General features: G+C 45.8%; 1 protein-coding gene, 1 long non-coding RNA gene and 1 other non-coding gene across 3 annotated transcripts; all 3 read left to right on the top strand.

The window, feature by feature from the left end:
* Positions 1–1,701: 1,701 nt before the first annotated feature.
* On the top strand, positions 1,702–19,231 carry LOC117891241. The gene is made up of 3 exons (XR_004648615.1): positions 1,702–1,804; positions 16,754–16,759; positions 19,220–19,231. It is a non-coding gene; the product is annotated as an uncharacterized LOC117891241 (long non-coding RNA).
* LOC117891230 lies at positions 1,832–2,709 on the top strand. Its single transcript, XM_034796579.1, has one exon. The coding sequence runs from the start codon at positions 1,878–1,880 to the stop codon at positions 2,448–2,450; it is 573 nt and encodes a 190-aa protein (XP_034652470.1). The 5' UTR covers positions 1,832–1,877; the 3' UTR covers positions 2,451–2,709.
* Trnaq-uug lies at positions 9,802–9,873 on the top strand. The gene has a single exon. It is a non-coding gene; the product is annotated as a tRNA-Gln (tRNA).
* Positions 19,232–20,634: the final 1,403 nt, after the last annotated feature.

Here is a 20,634-nt window from a genome sequence, read left to right as displayed (position 1 = left end):
CATGGGCATGGGCCACCACACCAACTCCGCTCCTCTCCTCTCCAATTGGCCGGGGCAGCTGTTAAATAATTTATGAAGTGCGTAAGGTCTCTGGCACGCATTTCAAGCAGCAGCCGAGCCGCCGAGCAGCTCGAGAGCCAAAACTTAACTCCAACCAAATATTTGCGCATCGCTCACGCACTTTTTTTGTTGGTTTTGGGTTTCGTTGCTCAATTTTTCAGCGTCTTCTTTTTGGGCCGGCTTGGTCTTGGTCTTGGTCTTGGTTTGTGGTCTTGGTTTTTGGTGTGGCGATCCGAGCCGAGCCGGAAAAATATTTGGCCACGCAGGTTTTTTGTTGCTCATTAAACATTTTGGTTAAATTTTGCGATCTGCATGCAAATGCCGCTGATTAGGACGGCCCGGAGCCCAAAGCGCAAAGCCCAAAGCCCGGACAAATGGAGGCGCCGACTACAGGCCAGATTGGCCAGAGCCATAAATCAATAGGTAACCAAGACACGACACGCCACGCTGACAATACACGAGCCAAATTGAAACTGGAGCTACAAAAAAAGCTGTGGCCAAAAGTGAAGCTTCAACCCGATCCCCCGATCTCGGTACAGGCGGTGTGGGGTCATGCCAGCTGGTCTGGTCTGCTCTGCCAAGGGTCTTCGGTCTTCGGTCTTCCGGGTCCTCACCAAGCACTACGCTGGCCATCTTCCATCTTCCATCTTCCTTTTCAAAACTGATCACGATTGCTCGCTCAACCTTATCGCACAGTCAGGCAGAGTCGGAGTCGGAGTCGGAGTCCGACTAGAAGAGGGTTGAGGGCTACTCGTCAAGTGTTAAGCTTGCCACAGCCATGGAGGCAGATAGGCAGGGAAACGTTCAGCCACACATACTACACTGAGCCGAGCCTGATTAATTATGAATTGAGTGAGTGTCTGCGTTGCCTGCACTTGCACTTCTGGCACTTCTGCACTTGCCCGCTGCACTTGCCCGCTGCACTTGCGGCACTTTTCATATTTTTACGCTTGCAGAGTTCGCGACGCCGTCGACGGATGACTTCATATTGTCTGACTGCGGGCAAAGGGAGATGGTAAGGGAATGAGAATGGGAATGGAAATGGGAATGGGAATGGGAAAGGGAAAGAGGAGGCATTCGAGCAACAACTTTTGTCACGCTATGGCAGCAGCCAGGAGCGGACTGCAGGCACGCTCACGGTGTGCAGATCGTGGAAGATCCGCTCCTGTGCTCACAAGTAGGAGTACGCTTGCCCAATGGCTGGGCATGCACTATTGCTCAGCGGCACGTTGCAGTGTCTTTATCATATAAACGGTGCGATTTAAATTAATAATTAAACTCAGCCTGCTTGTGGTTGCGGTCTTTGGTCTGGTCTGGTCTGGTCTGGCCTGGTCGTTGTCTTGGTCTGGTCTGGTCTGGTCTGGTCCCTCTTGCTGCTGTCTGGCCTGGCCATCTGCCTTGCAGGTGGATATGATGTGGATTAAGCTGCCCCCTCGATGCAATAAATCAACGGGGACATTGGGCTTGTCCAATGTGTGCAGCCAAATGAAAAGTTTACTCCTCGTCTCGTCTCGTCTCGCCACGCCTCGCCTCAAACTCATCTCATCTCAGCGTATCCATTATCCATGCGGGAGCCGAACTCATTCACCAGCGAAATATCATACATTATTCCATATCAAATCATAGATCCCAACAGCTTGCTGTGCCCCAACAGTCAGACCAAACTGCCATACTGTGATGGAGGTACACAAATTCGATTACAACTAAATTTTCCGTGCTCGCCCGCAAGTCCGTAGCAGTCGTCGTTAGAGCCCGGACTAAACAGAAGTGGCAGTGAAAGATTTCTGCGAAAACAAATTAGGAAAAACCAACTGAGAATGCTTGTGATGGATGCACTGTTGAACAGCCTGCTGGTGGTCAGCTCTGGCTATGCCATGTACACCTTGCATCCGGTGCAGCATCCGTACGGATATGGGGCGGCAACAGTGAGTCTCGTCCATGGGCTGCTGGGCGTGGTGCGGGCTACCCGCAATGATGACGACGAATGCAATCGGCTGCGCCTGATCATGTCGGGAGTGATGGAGATTGCGCCGCTGCCCCTGCTCAACATTGAGCTGTACCTGAAGTCGTCGAGTAATGGCCTGGCCCTGGCCCATGGCTGCTTTGTGGTGCCCCTAGCCTACGATATGCTGGCCAAAATGGGCGACAACGAAGACAGCGCCACGGAATCGCTCAAGGAGCTCACACTCCTCGGTAACCTGGTCTCACTGCTCTTCCTGGGCGTCAACCAGTCGAGCAACATATACGGAGCCATGGCCGCTGTGGTCTTCGGCGCCCGCTACGGGTCCCTGATACTCGACTACTACCAGGAAGGTCTTGGGTCTGACTTCAGGCTGCTCTCCAATTCCCTCTTCATTGTGCTGATGACCCTGACCCTGTCGGCCAAGTAAAGTGGGATCTGCCATCTGAATCTACTATCAATCACCACCCAAATCCCCAACGCTGTCGGGACTCCATTAACGTTGAAACTCTCATCCAAAGGCGAGCGCGTCTCTCGCCCCTTTTTTTGTTTTCGGCGACTCAAGGCTGCGGGCTTGCGGTTCATTGGCTCAACAATGGCTCAACGGCGGCTGCTCAATAAACTTGCAATTAATGTTTGCAAATTAAAATGCAAAAATAAACATTAATTGTTTGCCAACACACACAACAAATTAACAAATTAACAAATTGCCATGGGCATCATCCAGGCACTCCACTGGGCTGGACGGGAGCAGCTGGGAATAACATTTTAGCATTAATTTACACCGTTAACGGGGCTTTCCAAGGACTCTGTTCGGTCCGGGGTATGGTTGTCGGAGTCCCAAAAAGAAACTTTTGGATCATTTGTACTCGTAATAATTCCCGAGAAGAAGTAAGCAAAAGTTCAGCAATCTTTAGTCAGAGATTCTCGGAACCCGGAACAACTGGAAGGATATCTCTAGGACGCAGTATCGCTGCCTACTTTGGGGCGCCAATGGACGTTAATCTTTGGTGGCGAAACGCTAATGAAACGGCACCATAAAAAGGGCTAACTAATGTGCTGAAAAGAGGGGGCCGCGGGCCCGGGCCAAGGTCGGAGCCCAATAATTTATGCATTTTAATTAATTGTAAGTTTTCGGGTCTGGTCCTGTTCTGGTTTTTATGATGGTTATCCCCCCCTTCCATCACACTCTTGTGCGGCACTAATAATGTCAACATTTTCATTTCGATGAATCGCAAGGGGAGCCTCCCAATGCGTTGGAAGAGTGAGGGAGAGGACGAGAACATGCGGATGCGCCTTACAACAGACGAATTCATTTTTAAGCTAAAAGACGATCCATTTATTTTATGAATCAAAGCGCAGGAGGAAATATCCCAAAGTCGGGAAAAGATAACACACACAAACAAACGAAAAGAAAAAGAAAATAAAATAAAAAAGAAGCAAGACTTTGAACCGCAAAATATTTGTAAAATGTATGAGACAGCAAAAGAAGAAGCTACAAAAATCAACAGAAACCGAACGAGAAAAACAAAACAGAAAAGCCAAAGAAAGGAAACGGCGAAAAAAACGCGCGCGCAAAACTGCACGCCAAATGCGCGCCGGCGCGCCGGCTACGTTGCTTCGAGTCAATCCTCCGCCACCCGGTACTTCCCACCACAGCCCGCGCTCCCACAGTCACTCGGACAAGTTCAAAAACCTGCACTCTCTGTTGTTGTGCTGTGTGCTTTTCTGTTTCTGTGAGTCAGCCGCCGCAGTCGCAGTCGCAGCCGCAGCAGCAATCGACAACGCACGCGGGAGTCGGTTAAAAAAGCCGGCCGGCATTGGCGCAGTCTCTGTTTTTTTTTCCATTTCTTTCTCCTTTTGCTCTTTTGCGTGTTTATTAAAATACGACCAAAAAGGAAGGAAATGCATCAGCGAAGACTGAAGCTGTTGATACCCTTTCGGTTTATTCGTTTCAAATTATTCAATCGTATAAATGAACCTATGTACACACAAACATACATATGTATATCTGCATGGTTGAATGTGTTTTCTTCTCTGCATCGCAAACATTTGACCAAAATCATCATACTCTCTGCAAGAGTATGCAAACGATCAACAGCAGCAGCCCCAAACAAGAGGAAGAAGGAGAAGAAGTAACGACGACGTCGTTAAGCAAAAGCAAAAGCACAAACAAAAACGATGCATGCAAAATGAATGCGGACATCAGAGAGACGGCGAGAGAGTGCGAATACGGCTAATGAATGCGAAATGGAACACAGATACAAGGAATGCAAACAATGCAGGCGCGGGATCGCATAGCGGATACACTAACTTAAACACAATTTTGCGGTTGGGCTGGGCCACAATATGTAAATATGCACATAGATAAATGTTGTATTATATAAACAATATATCAATGTGTGTTGAAGGTTTCCGACAAAAGTGATCACAAGTCGAGCATACCCCTTGGTCACACACACCCTCCGTTGCCGTACAGATCTTTAATGAGTGCCAGCGAGTGTTCGTTCATTTGAAAAGAAACGCTCAATGCTGGGGCGACGCCAACGCCAACGCAGCCCGGCATCTCTGCTGGCCAGCGTCTTTGTTTATCTGTGTTTGCATGCGGATTTCCATGTGTGCGTGCATTGAGCGATGGCGCGAAATTTAAAAAAGCTGCGTTTCAGCAACGACTTGGCCTCCATGTGGTACTTGGACTTTGACGCTGACGCTAAGGCTGACGTTGCCCATGCTGCTGCGGCTGTTGCGACTCGATGTTGTTGTTGCACGTGATTTGTTTACGAATCTTAACTAAATATGTACACACTGTGCATTAAATTACCACGAAAGGCGTCGTCTGTTTAAATATTTTGCATTCACAAATACGCGATTCAGAAAATCACAGCTCTGTCCACTATTTGCACTGGGCTCTGGACAGGGACGGGCACTGGGACCCCCACACCAAAGCGGGTCATAAAGGCAAAATGATCGAACCGATGAGTGCAACAGTATAGCCGTTAACCGTTACGCTGCCGACACAATGTCTCACAAATATAAAGACATTTTGCAATACAACTGCTGGACTATACGGAACTACACTCTGCATTTGAATTATAATTATCAATAATTGCAATAACTTAAACTTTCTTCTATAAGTCAACTCGAAGGAACCCCCCATTGAACAGTAGACCAATTTGGTTATACTTACACATTTATTTGAAACGAATGCAACAACCACTGATGGCAATAATAAATGAAAACGAATGTTTACACCAATTGTACATTTACTGCTCGATTCGCTTGAATTGCATTAAATTGACGGACGTCTACGAATGATTCATAGAAAAACAGGGCGCCTAGAAACAGATCGTTTTCATATGCATTTGCATATTGTGTGTACATTTTCGTGTTTAATGAGCTTTTCACACATGAACACAAGCAAATGTTCTAGGAAATAACATTAGATTTATTGCACGCCAAAGGTTATTCATTCAACAAAATGCTATACTAAAATCTCTAGCCAAAATGCCTTCCCAGTCTGAGGGGCTGCTGCACTCCCAATTAACATACGGGCTAAGACTATCCATTAGAACTTGTTAATTTCGATCTTCGATGGGTCTGGTCTCGTCTAGTCTCGGCTGATCGCTGATCGCTGATGGCCGTGTTCCGTGTAAGCTCGGATGGCAAACATTTCCGCAGATCATTATGAGTGGACTGTTAACGAACAAACACACCGAATATTTTGAATATTGTGTGACTTCGTGACAAACTAGGAAGTTAAGCAAACTGACACAGAAGAACTAGTTGAGCGAAGCGACTGCTAAATTAGTGCAAATCGTTTGAATTGATTAAACTTAATTCATGTTTGGAATGCCCATTTGATCAGCCGATCAGTGTGTGTCTTTCTCCTTTGGGTATTAGCATTTGGAAAATGACGTCATGATTTGGCCTAAGGCACTGGGCCCTGCACCTGTCGCCAGATAGCTTAGGTATATGCCCGAAATTCGGTTCGTCATAGATTCCAGCCCCAGCGACAGTTAGCAAACGGGTTTAGGTTTTTAGTGGAGACTCAAGTTTTATGGTTTGAAAGACACCGATATTCGGATATTAACGTTTCCAGTTCTTTGACCATCTCCGCATGCATATTCATCGCAATGTCTGTATATACATATGTACATTAGATGAATACATAATGTACACATATGTATGTATTAATGTATGTAATAATGGTAATAAAAGTTATGTTTATGTATTAATTAAATTAACGTTTGGATCTTCTTTCGCAAAAGTTTCATTGATTATAAAGGTAGAATCTGCCACACTGCCTTTTGTTAGCATTTACAAATTGTTTTATAATTTCAGCGAATGTTTTTCTTGCAGCATTTTCCTTTGTTTGGAACCACTTGTCTACATGGAAAATGCAGATACTTATTTTTGTGTGAATATTCACTAAAATGTCGCCTGATCTGTCGCCTGACACACTCACTCCGAGTGCGTTCCATGTACCTATGTACATATGGATGTACATACATATTTATGCACCTGTGATTGTGTGTGCCTCAGCACTTAGGAGAGAAACTAATGTGAAAAGTTTCTCACTCAGTTCGTTGAGGAGAATGGCAATGGAGAATCGAGGTTTCGGCTTAGACGTTTCAAAAGCATTTTCCGTTGTCAGACATATACATATGTAAGTACATCGTGTACATTTTTGTACATAGAAGCCTCGTATAATGCGTCATTTGGTGCGCCATGTGAACTGTTCTGCTTGCAGATCCCAATCAAAGCTCACATCGTGAGTTTTGAAATTCAAAACCCAAAGAGGAGGAAAACAAAGGCCAGCGAAATTCGGTTTACCTGTAGGAGAAGCACTCAGTACATTCAGTACCCAGTCGAAACACGCACAACAACAGAAATAATGCTGAAAAGGACAAACTTTCATTCAAAGCAAACAATAATCAAAGCATAATGAATGGCACACAAGAAACAAAAAGAGCCGAGCCGAGCCGAGATGAGATGAGATGAAGTAGAAGGAGCTGGAAAAAAGGTGGTTGAACCCCGGCGGTGCCCGTGAGGAGTAGCTTTGTGGATTGGAATTGCCCCGTCTTTGTCCTTGCCCTGCCCCGCGTAGGCAACCAAAGTTCCATGTACAGTCCCATCAAAGGGGTCTCTGCCCGTGCATGTCTTTCCATCTTTCCCACAATGTCTTTATAGTCTCTCATTAACCGAACTCTAGGTCTGAACCACTTGACGAAGTGACGTAGCAAATATTTGTGGTCGGAACCATTAATTTGCCTTTGACTGGAAATTCATATTATTTATATACACATTTGAAGTGAATTCTATCAGTGGCGGAGAGTAGATTAGTCAAGTGCCAGACAGCCTATCACATTCCAGGCCAGGCCGGGGCCGGGCCAGTTTCAGTTTCAGTTCCAGATTCAGTTCCATTTCGCTCCCAAGATGGCAAAGGAGAGCGTGGAAGCTCTGCCATGCACACGTACTTTTATCTCACAAGTGTGTATTGTACGTAGTTTCAACACACGCCGGGGTCTGACCACTCTTGTGGGGGCACAGACTTATCGTGCCATCGATCTGAAGTGTAAATACAACCGAGCTCAGGCGAACCGTGCTGAACCGAAGCCCCCTCCAAGGGTGCCACCAATTTTTATGGTAATGGCAATAAAATATATGGAATTAAATTTTAAATAGTTGACGTCGTTTATCAGTGTTTGGTTTAGGAGAGAGGGAAAGGGAAAGGGAAACCCAACCCAGCCAGCCAGCCAGCCACGTCGAGTTGAATTGAATTTAGTTTAGTTCCCCGAAAATTAAATACAAATATTGTTTATTTATAGCCGAAATCGGTATATGGAATCTATGGAGATAGGCCGGTGGCAGAGGAAGTGGTGTCTTGGCTCTATTTACTCTCCAGGGTTCGGTTTGTTGCATTTCTTTGAGCCCCCAATTGGAGTCATTCAAGTGACGAAATCAGCACCAGCACCAGCACCGGAGGCCACTCGAAATGCTAATGTCTGGCTCGGCAGCGGCAATCAATGAAGTCTTAAGAATTTTTATTACAATAGAACTGAGCGAACGTGACACACGGGCGGGACACTCGCAGAGTCAAGAACGGCTTCTTGCAAATACAGAAATCACAAATTCATTGAGTGGCCCAGTGGCCAGTGGCCAGTGGCCAGGGGAAGCCAGGGGCAACCAGGAAAATAACGCTCGCAAAACCCATAAAGCGTACAAAACACCAAAGGCCTCTAGGCCTTTTGGCCTAAGGTGTCTTCCACAGGTGTAAATAAATATTTCGGTTGAGTTGTGTGGAGTGTGGAGTGTGGAGCGTGAGTCCAACTCGTTTTCGATTTGTCAATTTTTATGTTTTCATAGTTACGTGTCTGAATTCGTTGAACGACGCTGAGAAGGGAGTCAGTCGCCCTGGCATTGATATCTGTTGCTGTGCGATCTCTTTATGTCTGTGGGCCCGATGTGAGTGACATGCCTAAGCCAGATCGCAGGCCCTAGAATCCCCTTTTGATTGTTCGCCGACGTTCGGGGTGATAAGTAGACAGCGCGTCCTATTCCGCCGTCATTTCAAATTCAATTTTCGCCCATAAATGTAATTGTAATTGTCTGGATCGTTGCGAGAGCGAGGGGAGAGACAGCGTAAACAGCGGCTTCCCCTTTCGGCGATATCCATTCGGTTCTGCAACAAAAGTTTCTTTGCTTATTTCCCTCTTGTGGGTACCCTATTTGGTCTACAACGCAAATTCACCAGCCAAACGGAGCCACCAGACACAATTGTTAATTTCTTTTTGAATGCAGTTTAATTGTGGCGCATAATTGACCCTTGTCAGTGGCAGGCAACCGGCAGCCCTCTATCACGTTTCCTTGCAAGTTTAGCGGAAAAGGGTGCGGAAAACCACCCCACAAAAAAATGTTCCTCTGGCTATAATTATGCCAGAATTAGATATCCCTACAAGCAGTTGAGGCTCAACCGAAATTGAGTGGATTCGGTGCACTGTTGAATCGCTGATCCTCTTAGCGATGGATTGAAACATCAATTTAATGATACAAAATCAATGTGACAACATTCAACAAATGTTTGGGTCTCATCCAATTAAAGCTATTGGTAACTTTCGATATTTGCACACAACTAAATCCCTTGAGAAACCATAGGGTTTCGCCAACCAATTTACCATTTAAGTTATTTGTCTCGTATAAGTTCTGTGAGCATTAAAGCGAATTAAGGACATGTCGGCAGCTGAAACAGTGAATAAATAATTGGGCAAACACGCTTTTACACTCACAGTGTCCGAGGCTAACACTCGAATTGAGTTAATAATGGGAGCAAGGCACTTTCGCATTGCATCGGTGATGAGATGAAATACCATTTGGCATTGCTGCCCGTCAATTTGTGTCAATTATGTTCTAATCAGCTGTAACGAGACGCCTGAACTTTGGCATTATCCTGGGGTTGTTTTAGGGCTTCAAGCTTGCTCACTGAGGAGGCATTGTTACTGCATGCACTCATATCCATATGCACATGCACCGGACCTGCACCGCTCTCTCTCGCTCTGTCTGTCTGCCTCCCTCTGCGTCGACCTAGTCACCCCTGTCGGCAGGGAGAGGCTGCTGGCGGCTGGCTGCTGGCTGCTGTCTGGGCTGGCAAAGTTATTTATAGACTGGAGGATGGTCAGGAGGGTGTCTGTCTCGTGGCAACCGGAGAGAGCGCTGCACTCTGTCTGTGCACCGTTCGGTTTTGCCTCCCTTTTAGCATCGCATCGGATGAAGAGCCATAATCTGGTTCTATGGTGTAATGGTTAGCACTCTGGACTTTGAATCCAGCGATCCGAGTTCAAATCTCGGTAGAACCTGCCCACGCCCACGCCCACGCCACTCCTCCTCCAATGCTCACCCTCCCTCAGCCCAAATACAAGACGTTATCCAATGGATGATACTTTTTCCCTGTCTATTATTATTATTTATTCGGGTATTGGTTGTATTTTTGGGTACTTTTTTTTTGGTTTGTTTGTTTGCGGCCTGTCAAGAGTGTCGCTTATCAGACGCCGTTGATTGACAGCAGTTTGGACCTTCTATTCAGCTTTATTTGCCCATCATGGCAGATGAGGAGGACGACCGTTGGATTCGATCATGATGATGATAGTTTCAGAAGGAGAGAGAGAGAGAGAGAGCGAGAGAGAGAGCAATATTGGTCAATAGTCGGCACTTCATTGGTCATTATCTCGTTAATTAAGTCGACAAACTTGTTCGTTTATTTGCACAATTGCCCATGGGGCAGGGGCCACCCCGGAACCATAGACCGACACCCTCCCCCCGGCCACCACTCACGCCATCATCCTCTTCAGCTGATAAAATGTCCCATGAAATGATTTCAACTATTTTTTTTTTTTTGACTGCGGTGTGAATTTGATTTGTGTCACGTGATATGACAGTTGGATTGAGTTGGAGTTGGATTGAGAATGGGCTACATGTATGTACATACATACATACATTAATACATACATTTTACATATGCTTGTACATATTTCCGAATGGCCAGCGTGCGAGAGTGCTAATAGAGTGGGTAACCATGGGCGTGATTTGGTATTGGTGGCAGCAGCAGCAGCAGCAGCAGCACTAGCATTATCCTCCTGATCCAGTTCCCCCCTCTCCGTGGCTCAAATCACATTCTGAAGGCAGTTGAATAGCCTGAAGCTCTGGTGATGATCTCGGGGACAAGTGTTTCGCCTTTTTGTTTGCTCGCCAAATAAACGTATTTTGTTTTCTATTCATTTTGTTCGGTGTCGCTCATTTGGAAATCTGCGATTCCGTAACGATTTGTGTGTGTGTGTGTGTGTGTGTGTGTGTGTGTGTGTGTGTGTGTGTGTGTGTGTGTGTGTGGTTTGTGTTTTTTGTATCTCGCTGCCTTTTTTTGTTTGCGGGCCACACGCGCAAAATGTTTGGGGCACAGTTAAGGCCGCTCGGCCTTCACTTGGGCCTTTTCTATTAATTTTAGTTTTTTTTCTGCTTTAAGCGGCCCTTTAATGGCTGCAAACTCCAGGCCAACGAAAATCCGCGCTTGGCAACAGAGAGACTGAGACTGAGACAGAGACTGAGACGAGGCCGTTAGGCTCGACCATCGAAGGCTTTGCCAAAAAAACAAAAAGAAATTAATGTCAAACAGAAAAAAACTCGAAAAATGGAAAAGTAAAAGTTGCCTGATTCTACAGATGGCCAACAGCACCGGAAATGTTAACACAAATTTTCACAAACTGGCCTCGGACCATCAGCGATGGATGGATTGTGGATGGATGGACACTAGGCTGAGGAGCAGGAGGAGGGGTGGGTGGGCACGGGGGGGACTTGCTTGTCGCGGCTCAATTAGCAAATGCCTACGAGCCGCGTTTGGCAGACATGGACATGGCCATCATTATGGCAAGGTACGCGGCAGAGACCAGACATTCAGATTGCGATGCCTGCACACGTCCACTACCACCACAACGAGTGTGCCAGCGAGCATACCCTGTACTTTGGTTACTTGACACCTCCGCAAATCACTGAGCAGAAAGCCCTCTCCGAGAGGACAAACCCTGCCACCAGCTGAGCATACTCTCAAGCTGGACTGGATGCAAACTGGAAACTGGAAACTGGAAAAACTAACAAATGCCCAGGCAGCAGACCACAGACCACAGACCACAGACACTTGTTGGCGCAGGCTGCGAAAATTGCCTGCAACCTTTTTGTTTTTCTTTCCTCCTTCATCTCAGTGTCTGGCTGCCCCGGGCTTTGCTGCCTCCATCCTCCGCCTGGGGTATTCCCTTGCCATGCCCCTACCCTCCGATGGCGTCTGCCCGTTACACTGCTCATTCATTTATAATGAATTTCAACATTGAAATGTTTAAATTTGTTTTGGCAGGGTCTTGGTCTTGGTCTTGTCCGCGTCGTGTCGTAGGAATACTCTCATCTCATCTGCCATCTTGCCAGCCCCTCTTCGCTTCTCTTCTCCTGCTCAAACAAACCTATTCTCAGCCATACATCCAATGAGATATTCATATATGTAGGCATATCGGGCTTCATGTCGTCTGGCTGTCTGTCAGGGCCGTGGTACTGATGTCCAAAAGACATTAGTTCGTAACTTAATTAATGTTTTTGTGTTAATTGCCAAAAGCCACAGAGCAACAGCAGCAGCCAAATTTAGGAAAAACTCAAAATGTTCGACAACAAAAACTGAACAACAATTAAATGGAAAAACAACAGCTGGAGGATCGGCTGGTCGGCTCAAGCATGGCCATGGATGGCCATGAATGGATCCAGAAGTGTAAGCTTCAGACCGTACAGAGACCCACTTTCCATACATCTGCCGCAGAGATATCGATCTCTGTGTCTTGGGCTCTTTCCCAGAAAACTTTGGCCCACTGAGTGTGACCCAAAATGAAGACAAAATTGAGACGAAAAGCAGCTTTTGATGTTTGTAATTAAAAGTGGGATGTTTACGGTAGCAGAACAAGAGATGCACCAGGTATCAGATATAAATATAAAATCAAATCAAATAAATTACAAATATTTGGACACTTCTTCGACGAACGTTTCAATTATTTATTTATGTGCAGTGCATGCACCACATATGGCAAAATGTCAAATGGTTGAATGACAGGACAGGGGAGACGCAGCCAGACAAATGAACAGATGCATAATTCATAGTGCTACGGCTGCAACGTTAATTTCCAAATATTGCCCGACCACTTATGGTTTTTTCCCCCGCTGACCGCTGTGGCGATGGCGCCAATTGCCCATCCAATGGTTTCGCTTACGGGCATTGGTGTCATAATATTTGCCATCCAAAATGCTTGCTGCTTTTAGAGTTTGCTCTATTAACAGATTTAGTGAAAAGGAGAGCAGCGAATTGCTTGGTCACAGTTACAGATACGATTCTCCACAGATGTGTACAACGTGCCTTGGCGATGACCTGGCAAATTCAGCCGAACTGCAAGCTGCCCACACACCAAGTGAAGTCATTGAACAGGCATCGACCCTGGCATACCCACTACTCTGACTACGCTGACATTTATGTCTACACACTGAGCGTGTCATGCAGTAAGATTTACTCCCTGGCATACCCTGCACACAAATATCGATTCAATGTCCAAAGTCTGACTAAGCCGGCCGGTGGCGCTGACGCTGACGCTAACGATGACGCCATCTGGTGGGCAACACAATTACACTGTCAGTGATTTTTCCTTTGGATTCCTCCACACACCACACACCACACACACCCCCTTGCTGCGCCCCACAAAGACATCGCTTGTCGACGCATTTGGCCGCCTGTGCTTGTGGCCGTTGCAGGTTTTTCCTTTTGGCCAGCCTCGTGCAAATGCATTAGCCGGCGCAGCAAGTATGATTCATGCCTTGGCAGCCAATACAGAAGAGGCCAAACCAGCATATAGAATTTTACCCCATTGCTTTTGCAAATTGCGTTGACTGTGCGTTGGGCCCCCGAATTGATCGAAAATCCATGTTAATTTCTCAAGTGGCCAGGGTCTGGCCAGAGTTCAAGTGTTCAAGTGGTTGTGCAGCCAAGATCCGCTCATAGTATCTACTTAAAGGTACATGAATGGGTAACCTGTTGGTTCCCAGATGTAACCCCAAGTCACAACTTTTTTCCATTACCCGAAAAACGAGCAGCGAGTGGGGAGGAAACAGGGCCCGAAGGTCTTGTCAAGTGCTGAGTGCTGAGTGCTGAATGCTGAGTGTGGTTTTCGCAGGAAAATAGATTCGTATTTCGAGCCACGGATAATGCACGTACCATAGACACGATCCAACTCCACCCAGACTCGTCTTTCGCCGTATTACATATTCCATATGCCCATGGGCCTGGTGTCCGGTGTCCGGTGTCTGGTGGGGTTTCTATAATTCACGAGCAATTAAATGGCACAGCGGAACAGCAACAAAGCAGTGGCCAACACTGGCCTGGCAACCAGTTGAAAAATTAGAAACTAAACGTTTCGGCTCGGCCAGGAACTATCTGCGTCGGGTCTGGCTCTGGCTCTGGCTCTGGGTCTGGCTCTGAGTCTGCTGTGCTCCGCCTGATGTTCATTAGACGACGCATGCGCAGGTAGGCCTACATTTAATGTAATTATCAATGATTAATGAATTGTTTGAGCAAACATTGTGTTCATATATATGTAGAGTGTATCGAGAGCGCGACTCTGTACGATTTTCGAAACCGAAATTCAAACGGCGAACCGGGCAAACTTCCCGCCTCCGACCAGGTAGCACAGCACAGCCCCGTCCCGTCCTTAACCCTATGCCGAAACCCTAAGCCCAAGTTCATGCCCATTCCTATTCCCATTCCCATTCCCATTCCCGTTTGAGTGAAATAAAATAGAGGTAAAATAAAATTAACAAAAATTAACACAAATCCTAGAGACGAACGACGAACGACGAACGACGAACCGCTCTAATTTCTTGACTACAATTAGCGACCTGGCACTTTTGCCATCCACTCGAGACTTCCAAGTAGAGAAAGACTCCGGATGGTGAGGTCGAGCGGAGTATACAGATCTGAGGGCGGTAACTATGCTTTAAGGAACACATAACTAATGATTGGAAAACGATTTCTTCGTAGTTACTGCTGCTGCTGCTGCTGCTGCTGCTGCTGCTGCAATCAATTAACCGGCGTGTGAATATCAGAGACGTTAACCGAGTGTCTGCCGTTCACGCCCAAAACGGAGCAAACCTACCAAGACCTAGCAAGATCATGGCGTCATCCATCCCCATGGCCAGACCCAGACCTAGACCCAGACCCAGACCCATTCGTGCCTTTTGCCAGCTTCATCTGCGGGTCGAAATCGCCAGCGGCACAATAATCAATGGAGAAATATATGTAGAAAGCAAAGTAAATTTTCTATTTAAATAATTTGAATTTCAAATTAAAACCAGCAACACCTATCTACCCCCTGCTCCGCCCAGGCAGACACGCGTCCATGCAAATGTTTGATTTGTCAAAGCCAAGCCACGATTATTCATCATTAGAGTTGTCCACATCAGCATCAGATACGCATAGAGATGGACAGACGGACAGGACAGACGGACAGGACGGAGCAGCCGATTAGGTTTTTCTCAGTTATCAGGAGAAGCAGAAGAAAATATGGAAAACCAGCAAAAATGTAAGACAGTGCTGCTAAAAGGAATGCTCGTGATCCATTGTTCAATTGTGGACAATATGATGCTGTATGCTCTGAAAGATGATTACCCCTTGGCACATGTACGTACGAGTACATACACATGCCCCCAGCAAGGGCAATAATGGAATTATAATTAAATGGAAAGGACGGAACAAACAAACAAAAAAAAACTCTATTAAAAATGCCACTTACAATTAACAAAAGAAGCGAGAAGAGCGAGGGTACTTATACTGGTATTGGGACTGGAACTGCCATGGTTACTGCGTATTGGATACTGAGTTCTGGCTACCACCATGACAAGATACATGGAGAGACAAGCACGGGTGTACACAGCGCCACAAGCACACTCTCGTGTGCTCAGCTGTTTGAATCGAACCAAAAAACCAAAAGCACACAAGAATTCTGCGCAGTTACAGGCAACGATTTAAATCTACTAGGAAAGGATCCTTAAACATAGCTGGTAGGAAGAGGGAGAGAGACATTGGATGGGAGGCCCAACAATTTCATCGACAAAGTTGTCAATGGAAAAGCCACAGGAACGAATAGTGATTTCATGAATGAATCATTTAATTGATGTCAGTCTGATTGAAACTCTTCTTCAAATACTCCTAATGAAAACATTTTGGTAGCACAACCCGTTGCCGTCCATTTGGGAAGCAAAAAGTGTGAATTTGGAAAGAATGTGCGTGTCAGTTTTCAGTCAGCAGATACGCATAACAAACGCAATTAAATTTTTATAAATATTTAAGAGTTTCATTTACATACTCGACCCACACACGCATAGGCCCCGCCGACTGAGACCCGATGTTTGGGAGTTGGGGGATTGGGGGCTTGGCTAGCGCTCACTGATTGGGGAACTGGTGGTGGGGTCGGGATCATGTGGCGAACGAACATGGCCAAAATCGAAAGGGGAAGTCACCATAGAACACACAAAAAGGCAGAAAGACACACAGACGGACGGACAAACGGACGGATGGACGGACAGATAGACAATCGCCAGGCACAGTCCGTATAAAAGACGTTTTTTTATTGCTTTTGAATTTAATTTTGTTTTATGCGATGAATTTTGTGTTTCTGTTTCGGTTTCTGTTTCGGTTTCAACTCGATTTGTCAGGTTTCTACGCGTACATAAACGTGTACATGGTTGGTGGAAGAGATCGGTGCTCGCGGACATGGAGGGGGCTAATCAAATGGCAAAGGGGGTGACAATGAAGGGCTCAGCTCAGCTCAGCACAGCACAGCAAGGCCCGGCTCAATATCGTCTTGATTCGGTTAGGTTCCAGTTGGGCCTGGGCCTCGAGCCGCCAGCACAAAACTTTTTGTTCGGCTTAATTATTTATGTATTTATTTATTATGGCGACAAGCAAACCTTAATGCATAATTATGGAGGGCCGGACCGGACGACTGGCTGGTGTATGTTTGTTCATGTTTGTGCACATTTCCAAATTGTTTTTGACTCTTTATGTTGAAGGGAATTGAAAGTTATTTGCGTTCAGAATTTAATTAGTAAGACGACGGCCGCCCCCCGCAATAGCTGACAGCTCGAACCAGAAACCAGTGTTGAAAGCAGCTTCAAGTTGAGTTATGTGCGAGCCCCCCTTTGACTTCTATTAGGAAGCTGCGCTGGAAGTAACTCTTTTTCGGAAAAAAACACGTTAATGGCAGTTGCTTGGCCACAGCCAGGAGAGGCCAGGCAGCCATCTTCCTGCACTTTTGAATGGGGTCACAAACATAAATTAAATATGTAAATATGTACACATAAGTATGTAAGTATGCATGCCTACACATGTGGAACTTAAGGCGAAACGAAAAAGAATAGATAAAAGGAAAATACAAATAAAACGAAAACGAAAACGAAAAGATTGGGGCACAAAATGTCCATTTTATTCGCGCTCTTGTTCAATGCAAAGTGCTCTTCATTCACAGAACTCCAAAATCTTCCTCGTGTTTTTTTTTTTGGTTGCCCTTTATTGCTGCCTTTTTTTTGGTTGTTTTTGACCTGGCTGTCCACTCCAGCTCCAGCTACAGCTACAGCTTGAAAGATCTTACCCATCCATAGCCATCCCACGTCCTCAGCTCACAGCACAGCACATCCCATCCCATCCTCATCATCCGACCCGCTGTCCCCCTCTCACCTTATCATCTTCGTATTACTTAGCAAATTAATAACCATAAAAATCTTAATGCCCAGCACTAAAGAAACAAAATCTTCAGCTTGCCTGCTGAATTTCTGATGAAAAACGTTTCGCGAACCAAAAAAAAAAAACACAACAATATCCACAGAAAAAAACCCAAAATAACTCAGAAGAGACTACGATCGAGTAGGTTGAGCAAGAGCCAAGCGCAATGCCAGCACCGATGCTGCACATACCCTGGCAGAGCGATGATCCTCATGGGATTTGCTCCAGTTATCGGGGGTAAAAAAAGGCATATAGAAAACAAGAGACCTACAGAACATGCAGCCAATCAGTTTTATTAAACAATAATTAGCACGTTTACTTGCGCTGCAAAACTCGAAGCAGAACGATCATACCCGCTTTGAGGGTATAAACAACAAATTCAAAATAAATACAACGAGCCCCAAGAGGAAGACACAGGGAAGACACACAGAAAACGAAGCAGAAGATTAACAGAAGAAGTGCCGCCATTTAAATTTATTTACTTACGAGTGTGAACTTTATGCCCGTGGCGTTCGACTTGCCCCACCATCCCCTGTGTGCCAGTGTGCCGGTGTACAGCCCTGCGCGACCCATTCAAAGCGACGCCACCGTTGTCAATGGCGAAATGTGTGACGGTCGCCGGATCCCAGCTCGATCTTAGTTCGCTTCCTGCCCCAAAAAACCTCAACAACTTCAACAAAAAGGAGGGGAACAAATTGTCGTAAGCCGAAGTCGAAGGCTTTGATACCCTCAGCCAGATGAAAGCTCGATATCATAGTACCGCCCTGCAAGGGTATACCGATATTTAAGCTCTCCAAAATTAGCGCTTTGGTGGTGCTTGGCACGAAGTGAGGGAGTGCGGCGCGTCGTTGGTTGATCTCAGTATGAGGTTACCAGGAAAAAGCTTCTTCTCTTTTTGTTTTGTTTTTGTCAATAGGAACTTTCACTCTGCAGGGTACCAATAAGGGGATGCCTGGGATAGCTGTCTAGGTAGCCAAAGGGGTCTGTAGATCAAAGATTAATGTAGATTTTTGGGAACAGCCAGCTGTGCCCCGGCTCGTTGCTCCTTTGCTCCCTGGAAGGAAAAAGCATGTTTCAAATACGAGCAACTTTTAGTTCAAAGTTTTGAACAGCAAAAGTTCCGCGTCTACAAATTGTGTGCATTACTTCGCATTACATTCAAAATGTTCCCTTTCAGGGCCATTCTCACAGACATTCCTCCATTTGGCTGCGCTTCATTCACAATTTTTCGGGGCTAGCTCTCGTTATCATTCTCAGCTTCATGATTGTCGTGGATTTCGTAATTTGATTCCAGTTAAAATGAAATGAAATCTTGTTGTCCTAAGAACCAAAAGCCCAACAAAAAAGAATAAATATATAAAATAAAAAGCAGAAGAGAACTCCTCTCACATATCTTATTGGCGTTTCCTTTTTTTGAACTGTACAACGATGAAGACGGCAACTCCGCTGAAGTCTTTTAAGTCCGACATTCTGGGACCTGGCGACCCTTTTGCCATTCCCTTTCAAAGGGTTGCACCACCCAGAGAGATATTTCAAAAACAATCACAAATAGTACGAATTTCTTATAGGAAATACTCTTGCTTCAATTATATTTCCCCACACTTCGGGTAAGTGTTTATAAGTGCAAAATAGAGCATTATTCCTATGTTCAGAACATGATCTGCAATCCTGCACACATTGGGCAGGGTATTTGCAGGCTCTCCTGCCTCTTGCCTCAATTTCCTTCGCGTCGTTTTATCTCGTTGCTTTTTTTTGTGCTCTCCATTTGCCCTCATCTTGGGATTGAAGAAACACTTCACACATGTGTACATATGTCTGGTATCTGTGTACAGTATCTGGGTGGAGTAACTCCACAGGACCAGTGGAAAGGGTAAAAGCATTCTTTTGACAAGCTCGCCAACTCCCCCCAAAGTAGCCCAAAAAGCAACCCGTTGCCGAGTCGCACGTGCTGCTGCCTTGCGGTCAGTTAATATTATTTGAAACATTTGTTGGCATTTTGATGCTCATAATTTATGCGTCGCCTCAAACGGTTCATTTGCATACGAAATGTTTGAAATGGCATTGATTTGACAACGCGCCATGAACAGATAAGCCACAGAAGGCAGAGTCCAGAGTAGAATCACAGTCCGAAGTGGAGGCAAAGGCAGCAGCAAGTCAGACACCAGACACCGCAGGTTGATCGAGCTTCCCCAGAAATCAAATCCGATATTTGTACAACAACAACTGACGGACGGACAACATCAGGCGACATCGCGAAACAGCAATTCAAACACATAAACTAATTAATGAAATCTCAATCTAATCCAAGCTATCGATCGACCGATGCCTATTCCGATGCCCGCGCTGTTGGGTTGGGGCCAGTCAAATTAAGATCTCGGATACAGACAAATCTGCACAAAATACTACAAAAGCCAAGCAAAAGCCATTCATTCAAATCGAGATGGCTGCGTGACACGAACCATGCACATGATGGACATTTGCAAATCTTCTCCTTGCTGGAAACGTCTTCAAAATATGAAACTTTCGTGAGAGTATTGCTAGTTGGTTTGCTTGTATGATGTGGAAGTTAGTCCAAGCGATTCGTTTTAGTGCACAAACCAGAGCCAAAGCAACAAAAAACTATTCAACTTGGACAGCTCTAGGCATGGACCAGTCAGAGTGTCTGCGACTGGAATCAAGTTCAATGGAGCTGTGCCGACACGAGGGGCACAGCGCTTAGCTGAACCTGTTGCCGTGAATATGCTAAGCGTATGCATTGACATTCCTTAATTTGCTTAATAATCGATCCGTTAAATTGGCATGGCAACAACAGAAAGATCGGCTCAGATCGGATGCGACAAGATCGAGAGCAGAGTCGGAGACACATAAATGCTGCCACATACTCACTCGTGAATGCTAAACCAACAATCAAAGTTTTGTCCAAGAGTTTTCTTTGTTGCTGCTGTGTGTGCGTGTGCTTGTACGTGTGTGTGCCTTGTTCCAAAATATCGCATTGGACACGGTTGGCAATCAAAGATCTAATTTTTCAGCTCAGACTCTTTCCATTGGTTCGCTCACTTGTGGGGGGACAATTGCCAACTAATTGTTGGGCCTAAATTGGTGGGAGCCAGCCCCTGTGGACCGGGCCAGGCCATGGCGAATTGCCGAAAAATTGTTCGCTCATTTGGCCATAACTTGAACTCTTTGCCGGGCATTGAATCAATTGACAATTGTGGCAGGGGTCCCCCAATATAATCTCGCTATTTCCACTCTCCGTGTAGTTTCTCATTTT

The sequence above is a fragment of the Drosophila subobscura genome, chromosome A, assembly GCF_008121235.1.
Source record: "Drosophila subobscura isolate 14011-0131.10 chromosome A, UCBerk_Dsub_1.0, whole genome shotgun sequence".
Classification (NCBI taxonomy): domain Eukaryota; kingdom Metazoa; phylum Arthropoda; class Insecta; order Diptera; family Drosophilidae; genus Drosophila; species Drosophila subobscura.
The sequence above is the reverse complement of the archived record's forward strand: the minus strand, read 5'-3'. Positions and strand labels throughout refer to the sequence as shown.

Excerpts from the sequence above, each read along its gene's own strand:
- LOC117891230 (XM_034796579.1), top strand. The coding sequence starts at position 1,878 with ATGCTTGTGATGGATGCACTGTTGAACAGCCTGCTGGTGGTCAGCTCT.